The sequence below is a fragment of the Urocitellus parryii genome, chromosome 3 (genome assembly GCF_045843805.1).
Source record: "Urocitellus parryii isolate mUroPar1 chromosome 3, mUroPar1.hap1, whole genome shotgun sequence".
Taxonomy (NCBI): Eukaryota; Metazoa; Chordata; class Mammalia; order Rodentia; family Sciuridae; genus Urocitellus; species Urocitellus parryii.
This window is the reverse complement of record NC_135533.1, coordinates 122,566,413-122,591,317: the sequence shown is the minus strand read 5'-3', so window position 1 is coordinate 122,591,317 and position 24,905 is coordinate 122,566,413. Positions and strand designations below refer to the sequence as shown.

The 24,905-nt window shown below is 52.9% G+C and overlaps 1 protein-coding gene across 2 annotated transcripts in view; it reads left to right on the top strand.

The window, feature by feature from the left end:
- Sfswap (splicing factor SWAP) overlaps nt 1-24,905 on the top strand; it is a 65,321-nt gene that overhangs the window by 26,769 nt on the left and 13,647 nt on the right. For both annotated transcript variants that reach the window (XM_026409660.2, XM_026409661.2), the window contains 7 exons: nt 7,799-8,036; nt 8,952-9,083; nt 9,623-9,716; nt 10,389-10,557; nt 15,866-16,099; nt 17,127-17,317; nt 23,740-24,005. In XM_026409660.2, coding sequence (XP_026265445.2) covers nt 7,799-8,036; nt 8,952-9,083; nt 9,623-9,716; nt 10,389-10,557; nt 15,866-16,099; nt 17,127-17,317; nt 23,740-24,005 — 1,324 coding nt within the window. The remainder of the gene's footprint in view (nt 1-7,798; nt 8,037-8,951; nt 9,084-9,622; nt 9,717-10,388; nt 10,558-15,865; nt 16,100-17,126; nt 17,318-23,739; nt 24,006-24,905) is intronic.

The window sequence follows — 24,905 nt, the reverse complement described above, 5'->3', positions numbered from 1 at the left end:
ATGGGGACAGGCTCCTACTATCAAAAGGTGGCATTGTGCCGGGCACAGTGGCGCATGCCTGTAATCCCAGTGGCTCTGGAGGCTGATACAGGAGGATCATGAGTTCAGAATCATCCTCAGCAACAGCAAGGTGCTAAGCAACACAGTGAGACCCCCGTCTCTAAATAAGATACAAAATAGAGCTGGGGATGTGGCTCAGCCAAGTGCCTCTCAGTTCAGTCCCTAGTACCAAAAACAAAAAAGGTGGCATTGTAGAGTTCTACCTATGTATGATAGGGACACAGCTGCAGGGCGAGAGCCCTACACCGGGCCCAGCACGCTTGCCTGGGTTGAGACCACGCATGGCCAGAGAAGAGAAGGGAATGGGGAATGAAGGTCATTGTGGGATCCAGGAGAGATTTTTACTCCCTGACTTTCTCTATACTTTCAGAAATACTTTTAAAATTTCCGAGACCCAGTTGAAGAGCATTTCAGCCAGATTTTTAGAAAAACTTGCTTTTAAAAACAAACTACAAAGGGCTGGGGATGTGGCTCAAACGGTAACGCGCTTGCCTGGCATGCGCGGGGCGCTGGGTTCCATCCTCAGCACCACATAAAAATAAAAAGATGTGTCCACCGAAAACTGAAAAATATATATTTAAAAATTCTCTCTCTCTCTCTTAAAAAAAAAAAAAATCTGCAGAGCTGAGGTTGTGACTCAGTGGTAGAACACTTGTCTAGCATGTGTGAGGCACATAAATAAAGATTCATCAACATCTGAAATATTATTTTAAAAAATGCAGTGAGGCCAGGCATGGTGGCACACTCATCCTGGCCACTTGGGAGGCTGATGGAAGACATGAGTTTGAGGCTAGCCTGGGCAGCCTAGCAAGACCTGGTGTCAGGAAACCTGCAGTGTATGGGAGGAAGGAAGGTTCTGGCTTCAGGTTCAGTAGAAGCACAGTGTGCAGTTCAGCGTCCAGGATGGATGGCTACAGCTGCACGTCCGCTCCGTCTACCCTCTACCTTCTGCTTTGTTGGGCTCCTGGGAATCAGCAAGTTCCACAGCTCACTCTGCTTCATTCGGATGAGAAGGACACTGGCTCTGACCCCAGTGAAGTAAGTTGTCCTCTCAGAAGTCATTCTTCTCGCCAGTAACTTGTGTTAACAGAAACCCTGTAATCAGTGACTTTTTTAATCGTATTTTCTGTTGCATCAAAAAATGGATATGTGATTTTTCTTGTTATTTAAGTTCCTACATAACATCCTCTGGATGTTTTACCTCTTGGTACACAAAGACAAAAGGATTTGCTGTCTATGTCTGCCAGCCCCTACTGTGTCCTCCACACTGATGAAGATGCAGACAGCCAAGCGCCACCCCCAGGGGCCTCTTGAGGGCGAGGCCCAGGGTCTGCCACCAGCACGGGCAGCTGACCTGAAGGCCTTATGCAGGGCCAAGGTGACAACGGTGTCACTTATTTACTTCTTTTTACACAATGGCCCAACAGACTTTAAAGTTTTATCTGAAATCTGTTTTGGTAAGAATCTGTCTTTTGTAGTAATGGTTTCTCTTTTTGGTAAATAACTCTGCATCTCATCAATACCAGTCTCCATCCCCAGTCCTGACCACCCCCTCCTTCTTGCCATTGCTTCTTGGATGTGTTATGGGCATCTTAAAGTTGGAGTGCTCAAGGCAGGATCCCGGACTCCCCACTTTTTCCCATTTTAGGAAACAGCTCTCCAGGCCAAAGTGCAGGTGGCCCAGAGTCTTCCTACCTCGCCCCTCCATATGGTCCAGCTGCTTATCTTTGGACCCATGCTCAGGGCCTCAGCTGCTGTCTGCCTGGCCTGCTGTAGCTCTCTCCTGGTGCTGCCCTCCTCTGACAGCCAGCACACTGTGCTCTTGAAAGTAAATGCCGTCTCGTCAGTACTCCCCGAAGCCCTCTGTATGTTCCATCTGTTAAACCTGAGGCCCTCCTGTGGCCAGCTGGCCCTCCACGGCTGTTGAAACTCCCCTCCCACTCTACCTCACTGCCCCTGTGTCCCTTTCCCTTTTGATGCTTAATAGTGTGCTAAGGAAGCCCTGACCTCAGGGCCTTTACACTGGCCCCTCATCTGCCTGCAGCTCTCACCCCCAGCCCTGGCATGTTTTTAGGTGGCTCCTTTGTGGCCATGACACCTTGAGTCCTTCTGCCAACTCTTCCTCTAATCACACACCATGAGCATCTGAGTTTGTTGTGTTGACTCAACCTTATCAGCTATGTGCATTGGGTCCAGGGTCCCAGGGTCCCAGGCAGCTGACAAGACCTTGCTTGGTGGATACTGGCTGGCCAGAGGGAGAGAGGGACAAATAAGCCCAAAGTCACCCCCTAAAAAGGAGCATGAGTAAATGTTTTCTCTGGCTCTCCGTCCTGAACCCAAAGATGTGATAAATAGGATAAGATGCTCATCATCCTTGGATTATAAGGACACTTCAGATTTTTACTTAACCACACTACTGCGTGTCTGTACTTTGGATGTCAGAGAGCAGGAGCTTGTTAAGAGTGTCTGGCACACACCACCCACTGACTGCCCACTGACGGTCTCTCCACGCAATTCCCACTGTGTGTCTCTGAGCTTCTGTTGGGAGGCTCCCTGCTCCCTCCCTCACCTTTGTGAGGCTCCCTGTCTTCCTCTGGGTCCACAGGGACAGGTGGGGTGCATGCTTCCCCCAGGCCGTCCATACCCAGAATTCACATGCCTCCTGTCTGTTTTCTCTTTTGGTTATTGTGTAGCTCCGGTATATTTGCGATCAGAATTCAAAAGAGAAAAATGTGGGAGCAGCCCGTCCATCCTGCTCCTCACTGGTCTGTGTGAGGCCGTGGCCCTGTCTCCACTGCTGCTGGGTCAGCAGCCCCTCTGCAGGTGCTGTGGGCTCTGATGTCCCTAAGCATGCCCAGATTGCTGGCCACCTGCAAGTGTTTAGGTCTCGCTAAGTTTCTGAGGCTGGCTTTGAACTTGTGCTCCCCCTGCCCAAGCCCCGTGTTGCTCTGTGTCTGTGTTGGTCTCTTTGTTTGTTTCTTGTTGTTTGTTCCTGTGCTTTGCCAGAGTGTGTCCTCAGTAACTGCCAGCAAAGGGTACGTGGAAGACACGTTATCCTCAGGTAGCCTAGATGCCTTAATCCTGTCTTCACTGGACAGATGTGAGATGGCCCTAGAATTGTGGGATGGAAATTATGTGCCCTCAGATTCTGGACTGTTCTGTGCACCGTCTCCTAGTAGCTTTGCCTCTGCTGAGAAGCCTGCCATTCTGATTCTCTCCCGTGCCACTTGTGATCTGCTGAACAAGTTTGCACTGTGGGTACCGTGCCAGGAGTGCATGGGCACAACTCCCATCGTGGAGCTGACACCACAGAGAACACAGACAGATTACACAGATGAACACTCAGTGGTCCCCACTTTTTTCTCATTTTTACTTTCTCTGGGACACAAGGTCCAAAAACCTTTAATGGAAAATTGCAGAAATAATCCTTGTGTTTTAAGTAGCACACCATTCTGCATTGCAAGATGAAACCATGGCCCTTCCTCTGCTTTCCATCAAGGATGTGAGCCCCCTTTGCCCATTGTGTCCAGTGCTACCCTCCCGACAGTGACTTGACAGCCGCCTTGGTTACCAGATCTCTGTAATGGTGTCACAGATCCTGTGTGCAGACAACTCTTAGGAGGTGGTCTAATGCTGCGTCCTGATGCCAGGGTCCTGGCCTCGCTTACCTCTCCTCACAGGCTGCATCCTCTCATACCCCAAGAAGGCTGAGCACTGAGCAGCGTGGTGCAGTGAGTGAGAGGGCTGGTCAGAGCCTCCCCTGCAGCGCAGTGTTGGGGTCTCTGTCTCACTGTGGATTTCTGCGTTAATCTCCTGCTGCGCCTGCTTTACAAGTCGAGCTCTGTCGGGGATGTGCATGTACAGGAATGAAGAGTCCACATAGAGTTTGGCACTGTCTGTAGTGTCAGGCGTCCCTGGGGTTCTGGCATGTGTTCCTGCAGAAAAGGGACTGCTGTGAGACTGAGCACAGTGGAGCAGGTAGTTACAGCAGGTCAGGCAGTCCCTCTGTGACCAGAGGCCGCCTAAAGAAGTCCAGAGCATGGGGCTGGGGCTCAGAGGCAGGGCACTCGCCTGGCATGCCTGAGGTACTGGGTTTGAGCCTCAGCACCACGTAAAATAAAGTTATTGTGTCCACCTATAATTTAAAAATAAATATTAAAAACATAAAGTCCAGAGCAAGCTGGCGAGGTGGTTCTCAGGGAAGCCTGAGAGGAGTTGGGGGTCAGGGGGCAGAGAAGGAAGATAGGACTGCATGAGAGGGCCACCCAGACGAGGAACAGGCTTACTGTGGTTGAAAGGAAACCGTGGCCGAGGAGTGACCCGCCTCTGTCAGCTCTGGGCTGTGCAGTAGGAGGGCGGAGCTGCAGGTGGGGGCATCAGCCTTGGGTCTGTGAAATCATGGAGCCCAGGCTAAGTGGATGCATGGCATTTCTGGGCAGGAGCTTCGGGAGAGGGTGTGGAGACAAACCCGAGACAGGTAGGAGTGCCAAGTGGGCGGCTACACACCAAGGCCCTCCAGCTGGAGATGGATTTCGCAGTCACAGAGAATGTGGCATTTAAAGCCATTGAACTCAAGATGCTCGGAACATGTATGAACAGATGATTCAGATCTGGGAAAGGAGGCTGAGAGGCAGGAGACAGGGACAGGCTTCGGGTGGGTCAAAGCACCGTGCACAGCTGTGGGTTCCTGGGGGTGGGCAGTGAGCTGCCACATGTCTGCTGCCTCCAAGGAGAAATGCTCAGTGGTGCCACATGAGCAGCTATGCAGTGCTGCCTTCCTGGTGCCTGTTCACTAGTGAAAGATGTTTTCCTCCGTAGAACTCAGAGGCTGAGCTCAGAGTTTTTGCAAAAAGCCCATCAAGGGGCATTGGGAGGTCACGGGGCAGGCTTCTCTGGCCTCGCCTAGGGAAGACATGCGACGAGCACTCCTGTGTTCACTGTGCCTTGAGCAGCTTGTTCCTCTCACTGTGCTTCCTTTAGGAAATACGGCACTTGGTGGAATTTCTCACTTGGGTCCATTGGAGTAGGTTTTTGCAGTTCTCATGAAGCAGCCTAGTTTGGCGCTTACCTGTGGTCCCAGCACTTGGGAGGCTGTAGAGGGAGAGCCCTGCAGTTCTAGGCCTGGGTAACAGTGTGAGGCAACAGACCTCAGTTGTGGATCCGAGGTTTGTTCTTTCCTGGTCTGGCCCAGCACCTCTCAAGCTGTGGTGTCACTCAGGAGACTGTCTGGGGGGGACCCTGGGCCCTAGCTCAGCTGGTGGCTAGGGAGGGGCTTGTGAGCAGCCCTGCAGGCCATGGCCAGGAAGCCTCTGGAACAAGGGCCACACCTCACTCGCTGCTGGTCTGCAGGGAACATCATTCCAGTGTGCCTGGAGCAGCACTTTGAGCCAGCCAGGATGTGTACAGAGCATGCACGCTGCTGAGGTCTCATCGTCTCCATTCCGGGCAGGACGTGCCCAACCACCACAGGGTGTGTACAGAGGCATCTGGAAAGAATACCTGTTGGCCCTGTGCCAAGACGGAGGAAGAAACAGGGCAACCTGGGGCAGGGCGCAAGGACAGGGCCAGGCCTCTAGGGAGGGCACTCGGGGCTCCAACCGTCCCACCTCCCTAAAACCTTCCAGTTGCTCACAGTCTGTGAATTGAGAACTGGGGAGCAGCACCCAGGGTGGTGTGAAGAAAGTGTCACATTACAGTGGCCTATGCCCTGCTGCCTCCCCCACTTGCCACCCTCTCCCCGCGCACGTCCTGCCCACCTTCACAGCAGGTGGTTACAGTGCTGCTGGGGAGAGCCGAAGGGTGTGGGTGAGAAGTTGCGGGTGGCGTGGACTGCCCCTCCTCTGTGTGAGTCTCTGTGGGGGTTGCAGGTATCCTAGGCAGGCTTTAGCGTGGGGATCAGGCTTGGGGTTTCTCTTAGAAGTGCGCAGCCTGGGGTCCATCCCGAGTGCTCCCCTAAACAGCCCTCACCCTTCTGCAGGCCTGCTGTACTGTCTAAGCTGTGTGCAGTCTTCACTGCACCTTCGGAGGTCTGAGGTGGGTGGGTCTCTGAGTCACACGAGCCTACCTCGTCATGAGCATTGCTGTGTTTAATGCCTTGCTCAGTTGGCACACTGTGAGGTTCCGGAAGCTCACGCAGACTGATGGCGTGGTGGTTCTCAAGGTGTGGTGCTTGGTTTGAAGCACAGTACTCACTTTGCCATGGAGGAGTGCAGCAGGCTAGAGCTCGTGACTCTGCCTCCTGGGAGCTAAGTCCCAGCCACTGTTTGCCCTTGGGCTTCAGGGGTCTTACTTGTGGCTACAGTTGAAAACACACCTGGGCTTTAGCTGAAGACTGGCCAGGACAGAACCGCGCATTTCATCCTTCCCCCAAGATGAGCAAGGCCTGGGATCTAGCAGGAGCATCTGACTTGCCCTCCTTGCTCAGGGCGCCTGTGCTTCCCCTAGGGTGGCTCTGCCCAGGGTGGGAGGCAGAGGCAGGTTCTCACATGCCTGCTTAGTTTTGACAGTGTTTGAACCATGTATCACTGACACATGCTGTGTGCTTAGAGCTAGGGCTTCAGAGATGGTAGAGACCCTCACAGGTGCCCACAGAACAGTGCCTAGGCGCCACCAGCCCCTCCTTGTTCATGTGGTCTTGTCTGTTCTGTCTCCAGAGATGACGAAAATGCTGCTGTGTGGCATTGGTGTGACTAGCTCGTTGAGACCACACACCCTATTCTGAAATTTTAGATAGTGCCTTTCTTGTATACAGTGGTTGATGTGTAGCACTGAGCCAGAGAGGGACATTTTGGAGTTCGTTTGTGTCTACTTAATAAAAAGTGAGTCCTTCATGGTTGGGAGCTGTTGGTAGTACTGGGGTGCTTCAGAGCAGACAGGCACTGTGCCTGTGCCAAGGTGGAGGGAAGAGCAGAGCCTGGGTGCTGGCGGGGCTAAGCCTGCAGGGGAGAGAGTGCCCTGGGGGCATCGTCTTGCCAGCCTGGGGTGGAAAGGCTTTGCTCGTGTCTGGGAACTTGAATGCCCCTCTGCAGTATGGCAGCTCTGTGGACTTGTCTTACCATGTTACTATTTAAAGTGAAAATCAAAATCACTTCATCGGAAGAAATCTGTATGCCATCTTCTAATGAAGGAGAAATTAAACCTGTATATAGAGAACCTTTTTTTATCTGATATAGGATTAGGACTAAATTCTCAGCTATATCATTGAATCTTCTGTGGTTTGTGCTGGTTTTGAATATTTTCTAAAATTAGGTGGTTTAGCCTGCAGGGCTCTTCATGGCTAGCATAATGGCCTACAGTCCCATGGGTGTGAGCCTTTGTGCGGAGGAAGCTGTTGTGCGTCTGTGGATGATAGGGAAGCCCAGGAGCAGTCCCAGGGCCATTGGACCTGAATGAATGGCAGTGCCCCATCACGGGGTGCAGGGGTGATGGAGGTGTCAGCTTGCAGACAGTACTGTTTCCAGTGTGAACAGTTAAGTGGAAAAGAGACGCTCCCGAGAATGTGGAGTTGGTGTCAGAGCAGGGCAGGCCAACTGGGCAGGCCCCTAGGAAAGGCCACCAGTTGCTGCCAGCGGGAACTTTTCCTGGGCTGCACAGTGCGCAGCTGGGGCGTCCTCATGGCTGCTCACCTTCCTCTGGTGGCGGGGGACTGCTATCACCTGGCCAGTGCTGTGGGAGGAGGGGCAGAGGGTGCTCCTGGCCCCTGGCCCCCCTCCCGGCCTCACCCCACGCGTCTTTGCAGCACCCGTGGCAGCCATGTACTACAGCTACTACATGTTGCCCGACGGAACCTACTGCCTGGCACCACCCCCTCCAGGGATCGACGTGGCCACTTACTATAGCACCCTTCCTGCTGGGGTGACTGTGTCCAGCTCTCCCAGTGTGACGACAGCTGCCCCGCCGCCTCCTGGGACCACACCACCACCTCCCCCAACCACAACCGAAGCGAGCAGCGGCACCTCCTCCTCCACCACCACAAGGTACATGCACCTCCCACCCTGTTCTCAGTTTGGGCCCTGGTCTGGATTGAGCCTCTGGATTTGAATAGTCATTACTCAGATCCCAAAGTTGCAAAGTTGAAGATGCCGTGACATAAAAGTTCTTAAAAAGCTGAGTGTGGTGCTGCTTGCCTGTCATCTCAGTGATTTAGAAGCTGAGGTGAGAGGATCCAAGTTCCAGGCTAGCCCTATCTCAGAGTTTAAGAAGGTGCCTCATGGTGAAGGCTGACCACAGGCACTCATGGCTTGTGCAGCATCCCATCCACCCCTTACCCAGAGTCTGCCCTGCGCCTGGCGCTGTAACCCTAACCCTAACCCTAACCCTCTGGGAGCGGCAACTGTTTGCAGACTGTGCAGGTTCAAGAGGTTGGTGATGCAGCCCTGGGGCATACCCTGAGGCCCTCGAAAGCCATGGTACTGTGGCTTTCTAGGGAGACCCCCTAGTAAGGGTGCGTGGGCTCCAGGCAGCACCTGCATATTTCTGCAGAGTGGCCTGTCCTCTTGAGGAGGTTGAGTGGGAGGTGAAAGGTCGAGTCGTGCTAGCAACAAAAAGGCAGCATGTGATGTACTCTTGGTTGTTGCTAGAGTTAGCTCCTTGTCGAAGGGAAGCCTTAATTAAGAAGAAAATGAAACCTGTTTCTGTCGCTCTGTGTCTGGCTCCCCAGTGAGGCTCCTTGTCGCTATAGGCCATGGTACCTTGGTCGCGGTGTGAGAGCACTGGCTTTGTTGGTTGGAGAACACAGCATCTTCAGAGCAAGGGCCCCTGGCGTGTATTCTCTGTAACACCTGTATTTATTGCGCCCCTTGCGAGACCCAGACCAAGAGGACCTTCAGCCACCAGTGCTGGCCCAGTGTAGCCGCTGGGGAGTGTGTGACTTACCAGGCCTTTCTCCACAGTGCACTTGCTCCCGTGGCCGCCATAATCCCCCCACCCCCCGACATTCAGCCTGTGATTGACAAGCTGGCGGAGTACGTGGCTAGGAATGGCCTTAAATTTGAGACCAGCGTTCGTGCCAAGAATGACCAGAGGTGAGAGGTACAGTTTTAAGCATCGGGCTGCAGCTCATTGACGGAACTCTGGCCTAGCATGCCCGAGACCTGGCTTCCATCCTCGGCATCAGAAAAGAAAGGAATTCTAAGCAAATTCAGTGCATGGGATTTGGGGTTTTCATTTAGGTCTTTTAAAAATCCAGCCATGTAGTTTCCCGTTTTCTTGGCTCAGTGTCTTTGGATAGACTTTTTTTCTTGGCTTGTCAAATTACTGAGAGTTACTTACAGTGAGTGAAATGTCTATGCCACCTGAGGTGAAAGGCTGGGTTCCCTCTGCCGGGGGCCTGCCCTGGGGTCTAGACAGGAGCCTTTCCATAAAATCCAGTCTCGTCCCTTGGCCCCCAGTGGTGGAACCTGAGCGATGCCCCCACGTGGCAGTGCCTATGCTGTGGGCGTGTGGCATGGGTGGGATGCCCATGGGAGTTGGTTGCGTCCAGCAGCAAGAGGCCGCAGCTCACACAGGTTCTCAGAGAGGCTGCTGCGGTGTGTTGAGTGGCCTGTGTTTGTTCTCTTCACAGATTCGAGTTCCTGCAGCCATGGCACCAATACAATGCCTACTATGAGTTTAAGAAGCAGTTCTTCCTCCAGAAAGAAGGCAGTGAAGGCACACAGGTGCGTGTCCCGAGTGGCAGGGGCGTGAAGCCCACGTGGGGCTGCAGAAGTCGCTGCCTACGTGCTCGCTGTCCAGTGTGGCAGCCCGTGCTGGTCAGCTGTGTGTCTCCTGTGTGGCCACCACTCAGCTCTCCGTGGGCCTGTGTCCAACACATGCCAGACAAAAGCCCCTGCTTCCTCGGCCTGTGGTCTTGGGTGGTGCTACTCCTGTCTGCTCAGGTGGAAGTGTGCACTGACATTTGAGCTGCGTGGCTTGCGCATGAGCCTGTGAAACGGAACCGCCCTCCCAGAGCGAGCACAGGGCCCACATGGCCCGCCCTCCTCACAGAGCCCCCTGCTGTCGTCCTCACTGCCTTGCTGTCCCCCTGCCTTCTGCAGATTCCTCTCAGCCTTTATCTCAAGTTGCTCACAAGAAAGAACGCTGGCTTCCCAGTAGGCCCTAGGGAAAGTGGGGTTCTGACAGGACAGGTGCCACCGCCCAGTCCACGAGACAGAGCAGCACCCTGCCACGTGCACTGGGGGAGCTCCTTCCACTCCTCTTCAGCCTACTGTGTCAGAAAGTATCGAGTACAAATTTGAAATCTAAAAATGTGACTGTGTGATGTCCCTCATGTTCTGACAGATGTCATGTGATTTCTGTGTAATGGTGTGTTGTGATGTCACTCTCCCCAGGCTGTGGCAGCCCCAGAAGAGGCCCCTGCAGAATCCGCTCCTGAAAAGCCAGGCGAGACTGGGGAGGTTGGCGTGCCCGAGGACACAGGCGAGGCAGGGGGTCGAAGCTCAGGCGGGAAGAAGGAAGCTTCGTCCAGTAAGAGCGCTGCGGACGGGAAGCTGGTAAAAGGTGCGCTGCTGCGGCTGCTCGCAGGCCCCGCTGAGCTGCAGGAGAGCCTCTTGGCCTGGAGTGCAGGCCAGGGTGGGGCTTGCTGGGTTGTGTTCTCCTGGCTGGGCGTTTGGAGTCCTGTGAACCATGAGTTAGTCCTGGGGATTCATTTGCTTAACAGCCTGTTTGGAGCAATTCAGAGGAAATATTTATGAATTATTAAATAATGTGTCATCCCCCTCAGACTTCTGAAATTATATTTGCTTGCAAACCATTGCACCGAGAAACCCCTTTTCTTTCCTGGTCAAAGCAGCCCTCTGAGTACCTTTTCTAGGTAGCACGATGCGCTCTTGCTTTTAGTCACCTTGCTCTTCCCTGGAGCCTTTGGTCCAGCAGGACACACATGCGTGTGAGTGGCTGGTGCTGTGGAGACCAGGAGAGAGCCGGAGCAGGCTGCCTAGAGCCCCACGTAGCAGAAGTGGGGAGGCAGCTGTTCCCCTGATGAGTATCGAGAGGATCCGTTCACAGTGGTGCTGCTGTGGGATGTGCTGGCCACCTGCTGTCCCAATGAAGAGTGTCTGAGTGACTCCAGCATCCAGGGACAAAGACAGGGTCTGGAGTAGGATAGCCAGCTCGTTGTTTTGTCCTCCCATGAGGCCCCGGGCCTGCTGGGGGATGGCCTCATCCTTCAGTGGCTTCCCAAGGAGATGCAGGCAGAGGCATCCTTGGAGGCTGTGAGAGACCGGGGCCTGGAGCACAGCTGTGCAGAGGCAGGCGCAGTGACAGCAGCTCCTAGTGGGGAGAAGGGTGGGCAGTGCAGTGGGGAGCAGGTGGTGGTCATTCAGAGTAACCCAGTTGTTCCAAGGAAGCTCACGCATGTTTAGTCCCTCGCCCGTCATGGCCACCTTCAACTCTCCTTGGAATAACCAAACATCTAGACTGCTGGGTAGTGGCGGCCACTGCTCTAGAAACCAGGGTGGAATGCTGTCCCCGGATCGGAAGCCACCTTCCTGGGGTGTGGTTTGTAGGGAAGGAAAGGACACGCTGGGACTTGAGCAGTGGTTTTGGGGAAGCCGTTGTCAATGAAGAGGGGTAGGCGGGAGGCTTGGACAAGTTGGGGATACCCGAGACCTGGCCTGCCCAGCCCAGTGCAGCTCCCCACACTTGCCGTCCACCTGCAGGCTTCCTTTCTACCCCCAGCTCAGTCCTGGACAACACAGGCCCCCCTGTGAGGCTGGGGACAGAAAGCTGCAGCTTGCTAAGGCACTGGTGGGTCCCTGAAACGGACCCCCACCCCCGTGACAGGAGAGATGTCAACGTCTCTGCTTTGTACTCCACGGAGGTGAAAATATCAAGCTAGTGCACCTGATGATCTCACATCTGTAAGATGGTTTGGAAATAAACTGCCATGTTTTAATGTGAAGAAGGCATCAAGGACCAGGCTGGGTGAGAAGACACCTTTAGGTTTTCTGAGAAATCTCAAAGGAAAGAGACAGAAGAGGCATCCAGGTAGAAGAGCAGGTGGGCTGTTCTCCAAGGGGGGACAGATCGGCGCGTCACACTTGGTACCGTTGCATGTGGGCAGTTGAAGCAGATCTGAAGAGCCCATAAAGCGGTCTGAGTGCTAGAGCAGAATGACGGGGGCGCTGAGCACTTGGCGTCATAGGACCACGAAAGTAAGAACAAGAACATTGCTCTGTTCACAGCCTGCTCTGTCTGTGCTGGCAAACCAAAAATAAACACAAAGCAAGCACTGAACTCAAGGGCCTTGGAAGCAGGCTGTGGTTCAGAAGGGGGAGTGCTGCGCCTGCAGGGTCCAGGGTGGTCCCAGCACCAGGACGGAGGAAGCACCGGCACGGCAGTGGGTGCAAGTTAGAGAGCAGTAAGAAAAGCCTGTGAGAGACACCAGCAGCACATAGTCACTGCTCTCAGTGGAGGGAGGAGCAGATGCACCCGGATGAGAGGAAGACTTCGGTGTCCTTGAGGACATAGCATAGTGTATGCGAACTAAGATTTGAGTAAATTTGAAATCACAGAACCATTTTCATTAAAAGCATAAATTGCTAAAATCATGTCAAGAAATGAAGGAAGCTGACATAGATGTGTCTGCCTAAAAGTTGAACTAGTGGTGGGTGAGCTGCCTCTAGAAGTAGGCAGCAGGCCAGGACAAGTTAAAGGCCCGTATGATTCCCCTCAGGAAGCAGATGCCTGCATCAGGAGAGCTGCTCCTGAGCACCCAGGAAGACAGGTACCACTGGCGCTCAGGCGCAATAGTTACTCTCCACAGCCACCGCAAGCATAGGTGCTGCCGTGGTGCAGTGGGCCTGTCCCAGGAGCCCAGGGTGGTGCCGCATCTGCCCCCTGCTATGGGTGTCCTGTCGATAGGGCAGGCTTCCCAGTCGTATCTCATGATACTGAGAGCATGCTCTGGAAATTCCACATGGTTCAGCAGTAATGCAGCTGGGAAAGCAGGCTGTACCTGTACCCCCACAAAGAAGTCAAATCAGATCACGGTGCCTCCAACAGTAGTGGTTTCATTTCAGTCCAGCAGTTAGGGGTAGGAGGTAAAACTGAGGAGAGGAAAGTACAGGTAATGCTTTGGTGATCTTGGGGTGGGAAAGGGTTTCTAAGATTGAAGCCATGAACCACAAGGAGGGTCAGTGGGTCTCATGGGCGCTGGGCCTGAGGAGAGTCAAGACCATGTCAAAATGGTGGTGGTTGGGCACTGGGCTGGGTTCAGTGGTAGAGCGCTTGCCTTGCACGTGGGAGGCACTGGGTTCAATCCTCGGCACCACATAAGATAGATAAACAAAGTAAAGGTATTATGTCCTACTATAACTAAAAATATATATATATATTAAAAATTTTAAATGGTAGTCAATGTTAATTAAAGGATCAATGTCTTTACCGTGGAAATGGATAAAGGACATTTTTAAGAAAAGATAGTTCAGAAAAGAAGAAAGCGAGGTAGCTAATAGATTTTTTATATTCTCTTTAAAAAGACACTGGCTTTGGCCTCTCAGAGTGGTAGTTACAAAGTATTCCCAAGGCGTGGTGGTGAGCCTGGACACTCTGGGGGCTGAGGCAGAGGACTGTTTGGGACCAGCCTGGGCAGCAAAATTTAAAAAATAAAATCTCAAAAGCAGTTGGAGATCGTTAAGTCAGCTGATGCATCCACACCAGGAAGCTCTAGCCTGTTGAGGTGGGAGCTCACGCGTGTGTGCAGGGACGTTGCTGGGGCACTGGAGCCCGCCAGGTGGGCAGGGATGGCACCCGGCGGAGCATGTCCTATTGTTTGCCACACCTACCTGAGCTGCAGTTGGACTTGCCTCTGTTCACTCTGCTCTCCCCACGCCCCAGAGAACCCCGCCTGCCTCTGGGCCGTAGTTTGGCGTGATAGCTGATGCCTGGAGCAGAAGCCCTGTGGAACAGGAAGTGGAGGCTCCCTGGGCCCCCGCTCTGCCTGCTGCCTTGGCCTGCTGCGTGGCTTGCTCCACTTCAGCTGGGGCAGCAGTGCCTGCCTGGGAAGCACTGTGGCGGGCCTACTTGCACAGCTCCTGACACTGTGGAGGAGCGAGTTTGGTGTGTGACGGGGTGCCCCACTATTCCTTGGGGCTATCAGGAGTGATCCCATCTGCTATGATCTGGAGAGTCCTAGGCAGAAGCAGCCTCCCTGTAACTGAGCGAGCCCAGGGCTGATTCTCTCATGTGGGAACTGGGAGCCCCGTCCTCCCCCAGGGTGTCAGCCTTGGTGAGGGAGGCAAGGATGGAGGCTGCTGGATGGAAGGAAGTCTCTTGCCCCACTGTGCCTGTCTGTGGCCCTGCCTGTGAACCGTGCTGAAAGGCAGCTCCAGGGCTTTCATCCTAATGGTCTCTTTACTGATTGCTTCCTCTTCTAGCTTGAGGGAAGAGGTGGCCAGGCCTGCCGCAATTGTCTTAAAATCCTTTTGTGTGTATCCTAGTCTGCTTGAGTGATTCCATTAATTAACGCTTAATGTGCATGCTTTTTTTCCCCTCCCCCTTTAAAATGCCCCTGAATTCTTTGTTCCTTAGAAAGGTTGCATTCCCACAGGCAATAAAGGGTGTGCTTTGTTAACTTTGTTTCAAGTGCATTGGAGAGAGGGGCAGAGAGGGGTGAGACCTTACATTGTGCCCCAGGCCGCATCTTAGATTCCACTCCAGAGTCCCCACAGATGATGCACACATCTCTCTAAAAGAGGAGGGCTGTTTTAAACATAGCCACACCATAGTAAGATTGCCTATCCCCACAGAGCCTGGGTTCAGTGCCCTGTGGTGCCCCAGTTGCCAGGTGTCAGGAATGGAGAGAGACACCACGTGGCACAGGAGGCAGCCTCCCTCCTGTGGCTTTTCCAGTGTGGCATGGGAAACCCATCCCTCAGCATTGGACCAGGATGACTGCTGACAGTGGCTGTGTGTCGCAGAGCTGGGCAGCACAGCTCAGTGTTCATTGTCCTCGCACCACACATGAGTGTGGGCCACGTGAGGCTCACGGAAGCCCCTTGCTGTGGCTTACCTGTGTCCCTCATAGGCAGTAGCTCACCATGTTTAGAAACCAGGTTCTGACTGCAGCTTGAGCTATTGGTGAGCTGTTTGTAACCCACTCTGGCCTTGACTCAAGGAGGCGGAGCTCAGTGCTCCCCCGGCGGGTGGGGACTGGGACCACGCTCTCTTGTTGAGCTTGTGTTTCTCTTGTTTTCCCATATTCTAGGGAAAGGGCATCACCTGGACTCTTGTTTTGCCTGGCTTGAACTTCCTTGTAGGGGCAGAGCCTGGGCTGACGTGGTACCCAGCAAAATGGTGGCTGAGTAAATGGATGAGTTCTGTGACTGTTGCTCTGTGAGAACAGTGTCTTACAGCTGGGATTTTTGAAAGATGATCCTTGCCTAGTGGAGTCGCATCCTATGCCTGCTTGTGCAGATTGTTACATGCTGAGCCAGGAAAAAAAAATTAAAGAAAAATGATTTGATCATTTAAAATGGCAAGTGACCCTGAACTGGTGCTCAGTAGGAGCGTCCCTGCTGTGGCCCTAGCTGACCTCTGTTCAGCGTAGGCCCCATCAGTCCTGACTTACCTGTGAGTCCAGTGTGAGCTGCCCCTATTGAACATGGCTTGGGAGCGCAGAGGTGTCAAACAGCACCCTTGGGCCCTGAGACGGCCCTTGCGCCCACAGAGCCCTGCATATGATGTGGCTCCACTGCAGATGCTACCTCCCACCCACCGACGCCTAAGTAAGTGTTAGGGCCGGGACGGTTCAGCTCTGCGCGCTCGCTCCCTAAAAATGTGTCCACTTCTCACCTTCTCTCAATAGCTTCATTTGCTCCAATAAGCTTTGCAATCAAGGCCAAAGAAAATGATCTACTTCCCTTGGAAAAAAACCGAGTTAAGCTAGATGATGACAGTGACGATGATGATGAAGAAAGCAAAGAAGGCCAAGAAAGTGCTAGTAGTGCCGCCAACGCTAGCCCGGCCACAGCCCCGCCTTGTGTAGTTGTCGAGGAAAAGAAGCCCCCGCTTACCCAGGAGGAGCTAGAAGCAAAGCAAGGTTTGTCGATAGCTTTAAAGTTCTCAAAAGAAAGAAAAGAGATAAGTATAAGATTTGTCTGCTAAGCCAGAAATTCCAAGGCTGCCACCTGGACCCCCCAGCCACGGGGTTGGCGTAGCACATCTGAGTGTTTGAACACCCTCTGGAGCAGGCGCTCTGCTCCTCCGTAGCTTTGGATACAGTGCCCTTGGCGGTGTGCTCAGAGCAGTCTGGTGCACCAAGTAGATGGAGGCCCACTTTGTGCATTGACAGCAGCCCTGGGGTGATGTGCTTGGCCTGGACTCCCAGCCCAAATTAACACACCAAGCTGGGAGCTGCCTTTTGTGAGGCTGTCTCAGCAGAACCATCGCCCTTGAAGATGATGCAATTCGGAGCCGATTTCTCAGCTCCAGCTCATCTTCATGGGTTACAGCGTGGCCCCTGCATACCTGACACGTGACCAGCAGCATTTAGGGGATCTCCTATAAATCTTCCTGCCCCTACTCCCAAATAAATGAAGTTCTGCATAAAAGTAGTTAAATAGCGTCTATATTTGTGGTCTCTGTCTGTTCTGACTGGCTCTCTTGAGTTGCCTTTTCTGTGTACACAAACAGGTCAGGCCACCCCCAACAGGTAGCTCTTTGGCCACAGCAGGCCTCCTGTCAGGAGCTGGCACCATACTGCAGCTGCCAACCCCAGCAGCTGTGCTTGGTCTGTACATCCAAACCTGTACCTCCTGCACATGAGCTCAACAGGTGTTGGGTCACATGGAGCAAGGCTTTTCAGAGAGTGTCCTGTCTGCAAGGGTTGTTATGGTTGCACTAAGCCAGAGCCATCTTGGAGCTCCTGCTGGTTTGGAACCCACCAGCCTGCCAACTTTGAAAGCAGAGTGCCCCTCCTCAAAACAAGCCACTGTGATTTGCCCGCCCTGTCTGCCAATTCTGAAATCGGTGTCATGATCATAGCTGCATTGTGTGGGAGTTAAGACAGTAAGATATGATACTGCTTGTTCTAGACTCTTTTTTTTTTCTCTCTGCCATTCCTTTAGCAAAGCAGAAGCTGGAGGACCGCCTTGCTGCTGCTGCCCGGGAAAAACTGGCCCAGGCATCCAAGGAGTCGAAGGAGAAGCAGCTTCAGGCAGAACGAAAAAGGAAAGCAGCCTTATTTTTGCAAACTTTAAAAAATCCTCTGCCAGAAGCAGACGTTGGAAAGATTGAGGAGAGTCCTTTCAGTGTAGAGGTATGTTGAAGAAAGTCCGTGTTGGTGTTCTTGGAGAGTTTGGTAGGTGAAATCATATGATCACGGGCTCTCCCAACTCTGCAGTGTCCAACCAGAGGGAGGTGCTGGCAGCCCAGCTCCTGCCTCCTGTGAGGCTGGGCCTCAGCCATGAGCCTGCTGACAGCCCTGAGTGCACGTGTGCCGTCCACCCCAGGTGCCGTCTGATGTTCTGCTCTTGGCCACCTCAAGGGCTGGCCAACAGGAGGGCTTTGTGGGGGCTGCACAGGGTCTGTGGTGGGAGGTGGTCAGACTCGTAACTGAAGCAGAGTCTTAGCTGCATCAGGCACATTGCGAGCTTGTGCTGGGGCAGGGAGTTCACACTGGGCTGAGGTAGATGTGCTCCCAGTCCAGGTTCCATAGCCAGCACCACAGGGGGAAAGTTGTGTGAGCATAGACAGCTGCTTTTCAAGCAGTGTGGCCAGGGACTCAGCCCCAGCGAGGATGTGACATGGTGCTTAGGAGCCTCCCCTGCAGAAGGAGCTTGGAACAGCACTGGGACCAGGGACCTCCATACCCTGATGACTTAGGCAGTGTGGCCATAGCATTCAGCAAGAGATCTGCTCTTTTCCCAGATGCATTGATTTAGAATCATTTAAATTGTGATTTTTCGGTCAGTCGCTTGGTGATTGGGGAGCCTTCTCGTGGTGTGAGGGGTCGAGTCAGGGCAAATGCTTTACCACCGAGCCATACCCAGCTCCAAGTCTTGTCTTTCAGATGCTTTATAGCAGTCCCACCTGAGTCTTGTTTGGTATTTACATCGTATTTCAAAGGTGTCTGAGAATAGGACAGGGGTGCAGCTCAGTGGCAGAGCCCCTGGGTTCGGTCCTCAGCACCATTTTGGCATGAGCTCCTTGAGGGGTGTTGTCCCCTGCCTTCCTCAGAGTTCTCCATAGACTGGCCTGTACCCGCGGGTCTCTGGCTCTGGTGAGGGAACAGTAGGCACCACCTGAAGGCTGTCAGGCAGTGACTGACGCTAAGGTACTTCTGGTGCTCTCCGAGGAGAAGCAGGAGGTGCGGCACCTGCACTTCCTGGTGAGTTGAGGAGCTGGTGCAGGCAACGGGAGGGAGAAGCCCAAGAGAACCGGGAGCTGCTCTGATGGCAGGGCTGCGGGGGGCTGGTTTAAAATGGGGCCTGTGTTCCCGTCCATGTACTAGAGGGAAGGGTTCCCGAGGGACATTTGCAGGCAGAGACTCGAGCCAGTTGTGTTGTACTCGAGCCCCAGAATGCTCCAGGGCATGGTGTTCTAGTGGGAACACAGTCACAGCTGCCAGAAGTGTCCCTTCCCCGCAGCGTGTCCTCTACGGGGCCTTTTGTCTTCCTGTGTTCATCTTGGTTTGGGCTGTGCTTCGTGGAAGTGATTTGAGTGTCCAGATCTTTGGGTGGCTCTTCCTGGGTAGGCGTCCTTCAGCTCACAGCCATTGAGCCTTTTCAGCATAGATGCAGTGGTATCTGGAGATGGTGATGGCTGTCTCAGTAGCCCTGAAGCAGAGGTACTTGTAATTGAATTGACAGTTGTCATGAGCAAGAGTCAAGCTCAAAGATACTTTTAGCCTGGGTCTGGGGATGGAGCTCAGTTGGTAGAGCGCTTGCCTCGAATGCCGAAGGCCCTGGGTTCAAGCCCTAGCACCACAAAGGAAAAAAAAATTTTGTGTGTGTGTATTTAGCCCAAGCCGAGCATTGTGGCACACACCTATAATCCAAATGACTCAGGAGGCCAAGGCAGGAGCATCACAACTTCAAGTCCAGCCTGGGCAACTTAGCCAGACCTCGTCTCAAAAAAATATGAAGAGTTGGTTGCATAGCTCCATGGCCAACCACTCCCACTTCCATCCCCAGAACCACAAAAGGGGGAACCAGGAACGTGGCTGGTGTGAGCACTTGCTGGCTCCATCCCCACAGTTGCAGATAGTAAATGTATGTGTCTAGAGCCCAGGGGACTTGAGACAGGACCAGATGTGGCCACTGGTACCCCTAGGTGAGGCAGTGTGAGGCACTGCCAGATGGCCATAGCTGTGACCAGCTGAGCAGGCACTGAGTGCAAGAGGACCCTGCCAGGAGGGGAAGACACGCTCCGAAGGCCGGGCACACGGCCTGGCTGCAGTGCTCTTGCCTTGTCTTCAGGCTCCCTGGAGCAGCCCTAGTGCTGCTCACGTGTTTTAAGGACAAGCACTCCCCTGTGTTTAGTGTGCTGTAGGCTGGGTTGGTCTGGGCTCTGTAGTTGAGCACCCCCTGGGTTCAGTCCCTGGTACCAAAAAAAAAAAAAAAAAATTTAAAAGAAAGAAAAGTGCCCTTATTGAATATCATTTGGGATGCTGTCTTACAGTGTGCACATTGGCCCAGACTGGTGTCAGTAGGACACTGGTACCCACAAGCCTGTGCGTGGACTGTCTTTGTTCTTGGTGTGTGTCTGTCTTCTTGAAACAAAGACAGGGGTCGTGGATGCTCACCCTTTGGATTACTACTAGTCAGTACTAGTCGTAAACATTTTAGGGCTTTTGGGATTCTAGTAATTCTTTTTATGCTGTTAGTCCAGTCGAATAGAACTTGGAAAGGAAATGGTGATAGAAGTCAACCTGTTTGCGAGCCTGTGGGCTTCAGGGTCTGAGGCTGTGGGCATGTGGACCAGCGGCCGTGCTGTCCCGTGTACACAGCCAGCAGTGGGGTGGTGGTGAGCCTGGGCCTCTGGCCAGCTGCCCAGGGGTGAAGTACTTGGGCAAAGCTGGAAGGGGTGGCAGTGGCCAGCAGTTTGTGGGGCACCCAGCATGCTGAGCACACATGGCAGCCAAGAGTAGCCTGGCCACACCTGCCCGTGGAGTGGGTAGGATGGTGGGAGGTGCAGGAGGCAGGCAGTGCAGGTCCAGGAGCACCCATTGTGGTTTGTCAGCCTGTGGGGCGTGGGCAGTGGGTATTCCGTGTTCATAAGTGATTTATGCAGGAGTCCTCCATGATTCCTCCAGGTCTTGTTTAACACCTGCCCCAGCCTGTGTCTGGTCATAGTTTGGGCTCTGGTCTTTTTTTTTTTTTTTAAGAGAGAGAGAGAGATTTTTTTTAATATTTATTTTTTAGTTTTTGGTGGACACAACATCTTTATTTTATTTTTATATGGTGTTGAGGATCGAACCCAGCGCCCCATGCATGCCAGGCAAGCACGCTACCACTTGAGCCACATCCCCACCCCAACTTTGGTCATTTTTGCTGGAGTGTTACAATCCTTTCTGAAAAGGCAGCTTTAGTTCCTGGGAGACCCATGAAGAGTCAGTGCAGCAGCTGCTAACCTTGCCTCTGTGGCTTGGGCAGCTTCTGCTTGCCACTCTCCATAGGCTGGGCCAGGCACCCTCAGACCCCAAGCAGCAGCAGTGCTGGCACTGGGTTGGGGTGTGGTCCAGACTTAGATAGTGACCACTTAATTTTCCTCCAGTTGCTCATATGTGTAGTTGGCAGGGGAGCGGGCATGGGGGTTGTCTTGTTTTTCCATACTGTGGTTGTACCCTGGGTGCTCTTCCATGGAGCTAAGTCCCCAGCCCTTTTTTTCACTTTTTACTGTGAGACAGGGTCTTATTAAGTTGCTAAGACTGGCTTGGAACTTGTGGTCCTCCCAACTCAGCCTCTCCAGTCATTGGGATTACAGTTGTGCACTACCACCCAGTTAAGAGTAGTTTTGGTTAAGACAATTGGGAATCCGGAATTCTTAAATAAGGCAGTGTAAATGTTAAACGGTGTAAGTTGTCATTGACGTTGACAGTTATTTTTGGGTGTACACTACAGTATGGGGTTTCTTGCCACACTGACTGATTTGATTAACATCAAGCAGAGTGAGGATTCCATCCTTTGTGTTGCTAGCCACATCAGGTACGGTGGCCTCGTGTGTTGAATGTGGTGCCTGTGGTTGCACTCACCAAGGACAGACCAGCTTTTGCAGCAAAGCCTAGAAGGAGCAGCTAACTAGGTGTTGATTCGGCCTTGATGTTTCTCTGCAGTTTTCGAGCCCACCAGTGCCTGTGGTCCCAGCTACTTGGGAGGCTGAGACTAGAGGATCATTTGAGCCCAGAACTTGGAAATTAGCCTGGACAACACAGAATGACTTGTCTCAAAAAAAAAAAAAAAAAAAAGAATCCCAACAGTTGTGAAGTCTTGATCGTAGAGTTGGACCTGGCTGTGATAACACGTCAGCGCCTGTCCGAATCCCCAGCCACTTACGCAGACACAGCTCTGCTCACCTGCCAGTGGCTAGGGCTGCCGAGAGGCCACCGTGGCTGCCTGTTTCCACCTTAACAGGGAAGGACAACCATCTCTTTAGAATAAGTAGACCCTCAGCTCGTATCCTGAAGGTCTCGTTTCAGAACAACCCCTCCCTTCAGTGAAGCCGCAGCCTCAGTGGGACAGAGGTTGGCAGGCTGCTGTCAAGCAGCTCGTGCCCCTGCCCTGCCCACCTGGTGTGAGGGCAGAGGGTGAGGAGTGACATGCTGCACTCTGGGAAGCCCCATCCCTCCTTTCAGAATGGCCTTTGGCACATGTTAGGAAGCCTCAAGTGCCGTCAGGGTTAGTGGGGGCTCGCACATCTCATGCAGGGTGCACTCCTTGCTCTCTGAGACTGCTGGCCTTTCTGAAGGGCACAGAGCTGGTTTTTCTGGCAGTCCAGCATCCGCGAGCTGTCCCACACCCAGCCTGCCTCCCCCTTGCTCACCTTGAGAGGTACTGCGCTCCACCTGTTCACCATGCTGTGGCTGTGCACACGGGGGACACAGGTGAAGCTGCAAAGCAGCTGCCTATGATTTAAAACATCATTTATTAGTGTGTGTGTGCGGTGGAATGTTTACATATTAAACTCTTGTAACAGTGAGATAGTTTTATACTAAACCTGAAAAAAATATTATTCTAATAGAATTTGAGTGAGAAAGATCTTTTTGACAAGAACTGGCCCACGCTGAAATGGGTTCCCTTGAGAAATGGTCCCTGGAGATATTAGAAAATTCCTTACTATCTGGGTATGGTGGCCACTCCGTGATCCCAGAGACTTGGGAGGCTGAGGCAAGAAGCTTACAGGTTCTCAAACCAGCCTCAGAGACTTTTTAATAAAGAGTCTGTCTCAAAATGAAAGACTGGGGATGTAGCTGAGTGGTGGGGCACCCTGGGTCTGTCCCCAGTACCAAAAAAAAAAAAAAAAAAAAGCAAACCTGGTAGGAGAGGGAATATACTGGGGAGTGAGATTGATCAGATTATCATGTTCATGTGCCTGTCTGTGGCATGATGAACCCCACTAATGTGCTCCAACGACAAACAAATCTAAGAGAAATAAGCCTGCACATAAACATAGACACGGAAGCCACCTTGCAGATGGGGCTGCGGGGCCATCTGAAGCCTGTGCTCCACAGCCCCGGTGACTGAGTTCCTTTAATGAGAACGGACTGCGGATGACAGCCTGCTGGGACTCCAGCCCATGTGCTGCCACTATTGCCTTGGGAGCCTCTGCTTAGTGTGCAGGCATGTAGAGATGCACACCAGGTGTAGGCAGCAGGGAGGCTGGCAGGGAGGCTAGAGGGTCTCACATCTTGAAGCGGCCAGCTCCAGTGGCCGTTGGATCCTAGTCAATTGCCTGCCCCACAGAGCACCCCTGACTGGCTCCTCCTCTCGGAGCTACAATGAGAAGCAGGCTCTGGAAGTGGCCTGTGAGAGGCCCACCCAACTGCCCTTGTCAGGTGGTCTCCAGGGAGGACAGCCACTCACCAGGCAGATTCCCAAATGCCAAGCCAGCTGCTGACAGTGCCTCTGTTGAGGGCCCCTGTGGTGTCCAGGGACACATTCCACAAGCCCCTCAGTAGAATTCCAAGTGAGAAGTTTTTAGAGGCTTCAACATTTGGTCAGAATCTGCTTCCAGCTGAGCTGTGGCCTGAAAATGCAGCTGCCCCTCTGGGGAGGCAGCTGCCCTACATCTGGGTGCCATGCTCCTGCTGTGAGGCTCCCTGCAGTGCAGTGAGACTTGTGCACCCTGGAACATGCCTCTGTCACCCAAAGTTTTCCTGCACTCCAAGAGGTACCTCCTCCTCTGGTTAAGACTTGCAAAAAATTGCATTCGGATCTATGAAAACCCTCGTATTGGAGATTTACAGAATCTGTTTCAGTGGAAAGTCATTGAATAGCAAATACAGAATTTTTAACATAGTGACTTCAATACTGTGATGGGGAGTTACTGTGCAGGAAGAGCCTCTGGGATCCGTGTGCCCTTTCGGTGTAAGGTGTGTGCTGTGGTCCTCCTGAGGGCTGGGCTCTCAGAGAGGCAGTACTTCCTGAGAGTGCAAGGCATCTGCGTGTGAGGGACCCAGAGCTGCTCTCGTGTGGTCTGTGTTCTAAAACATCTTGTTGTCCCGTTTGCTTCTGTTCCTAGGAAGCCAGTGCTGTGCCCTGTCCTGTACTGACTGGAGGCAGACCTCTGCCTACTTTAGAAGTGAAGCCACCAGAAAGGCCTTCAAGCAAAAGCAGAGATCCACCGAGAGAAGAAGAAAGAGAAAAGAAAAAGAAAAAGCACAAAAAACGGTCTCGAACTAGGTCACGCTCTCCCAAGTATCATGCATCTTCCAAGTCCAGGTCTAGGTCACACTCAAAAGCCAAGCACGCGCTTCCCAGTGCCTACCGGACAGTGCGGCGGTCGAGGTGGGTGTGCAGGGCAATGCCCAAAGCCCTCCTGTCTGTGGATCCTCCTCCTGCTGGTGCCAGTAGAGCTGGGCAGAAAGCTTAGCTGCAGCCCCATGTGCCTGGGCAAATGTGCATGTGGGTGTCTGTGTCCTGCAGATAAGTCCTTCAGCCAGGCGTGGTGGCCACACCTGGGATCCCAGTGGCTCGGGAGGCTAAGGCCGGAGGACAGCAGGTTCTACTCCAGCCTCAGCAACCTTAGCAGGATCCTGTCTAAAAAAAATTAAAAAGTTGGGGGTGTGGCTCAGTGGTTAAGCCACCCCAAGTTCAATTCTCAGTATAAAAAATTAAATAAAGACTAAAATAAGTAAATAAGACAGGCCAAGATGTGGCTTTGTGGTAGAGCACTTGCCAAGCATGCATGAGGCCCTGGGTTGAGTGCCCAGCACCAAAAACGATCACCAACTACTACCAAGCAAAAAAAAAAAAAAAAGACGAAGAAAGGGAAAAGTGAAAGCTTTATTTAAATTGTAACAGGTCAGGAAAGCAGGCCTGGCATAGTGCTGAGTGTGAGAAGGTTCGCAGGGTGGCGTGGGTCTCCTGTTGGTATGAAAGTCCCCTCCTGGTTTCTTTTGAGCGTACAAATTTCAGAACAGAAGAAATCTCTGCTGCTTGGTTCATGCTTGAACGAGGCAGAAGTACAAACTTGTCTTCTCATTTAATCCCTCTGCTGTCCCAGCATCCCACTGTTGAACAGAGCCTTCTTCAGGATCCAGTTCTGAGAAGGCAGTAAACACTGGGGCCAGCGCCTTCCAGGGCCTCAGAGCTTACTGCCTGGTAAAACCTCTTAAAATGAAGTACAGCTGTGGCTAGCTTGCCAGAGGCTTGGGCATGGCCCATCCCTAGGGCTCATGCCTTTGG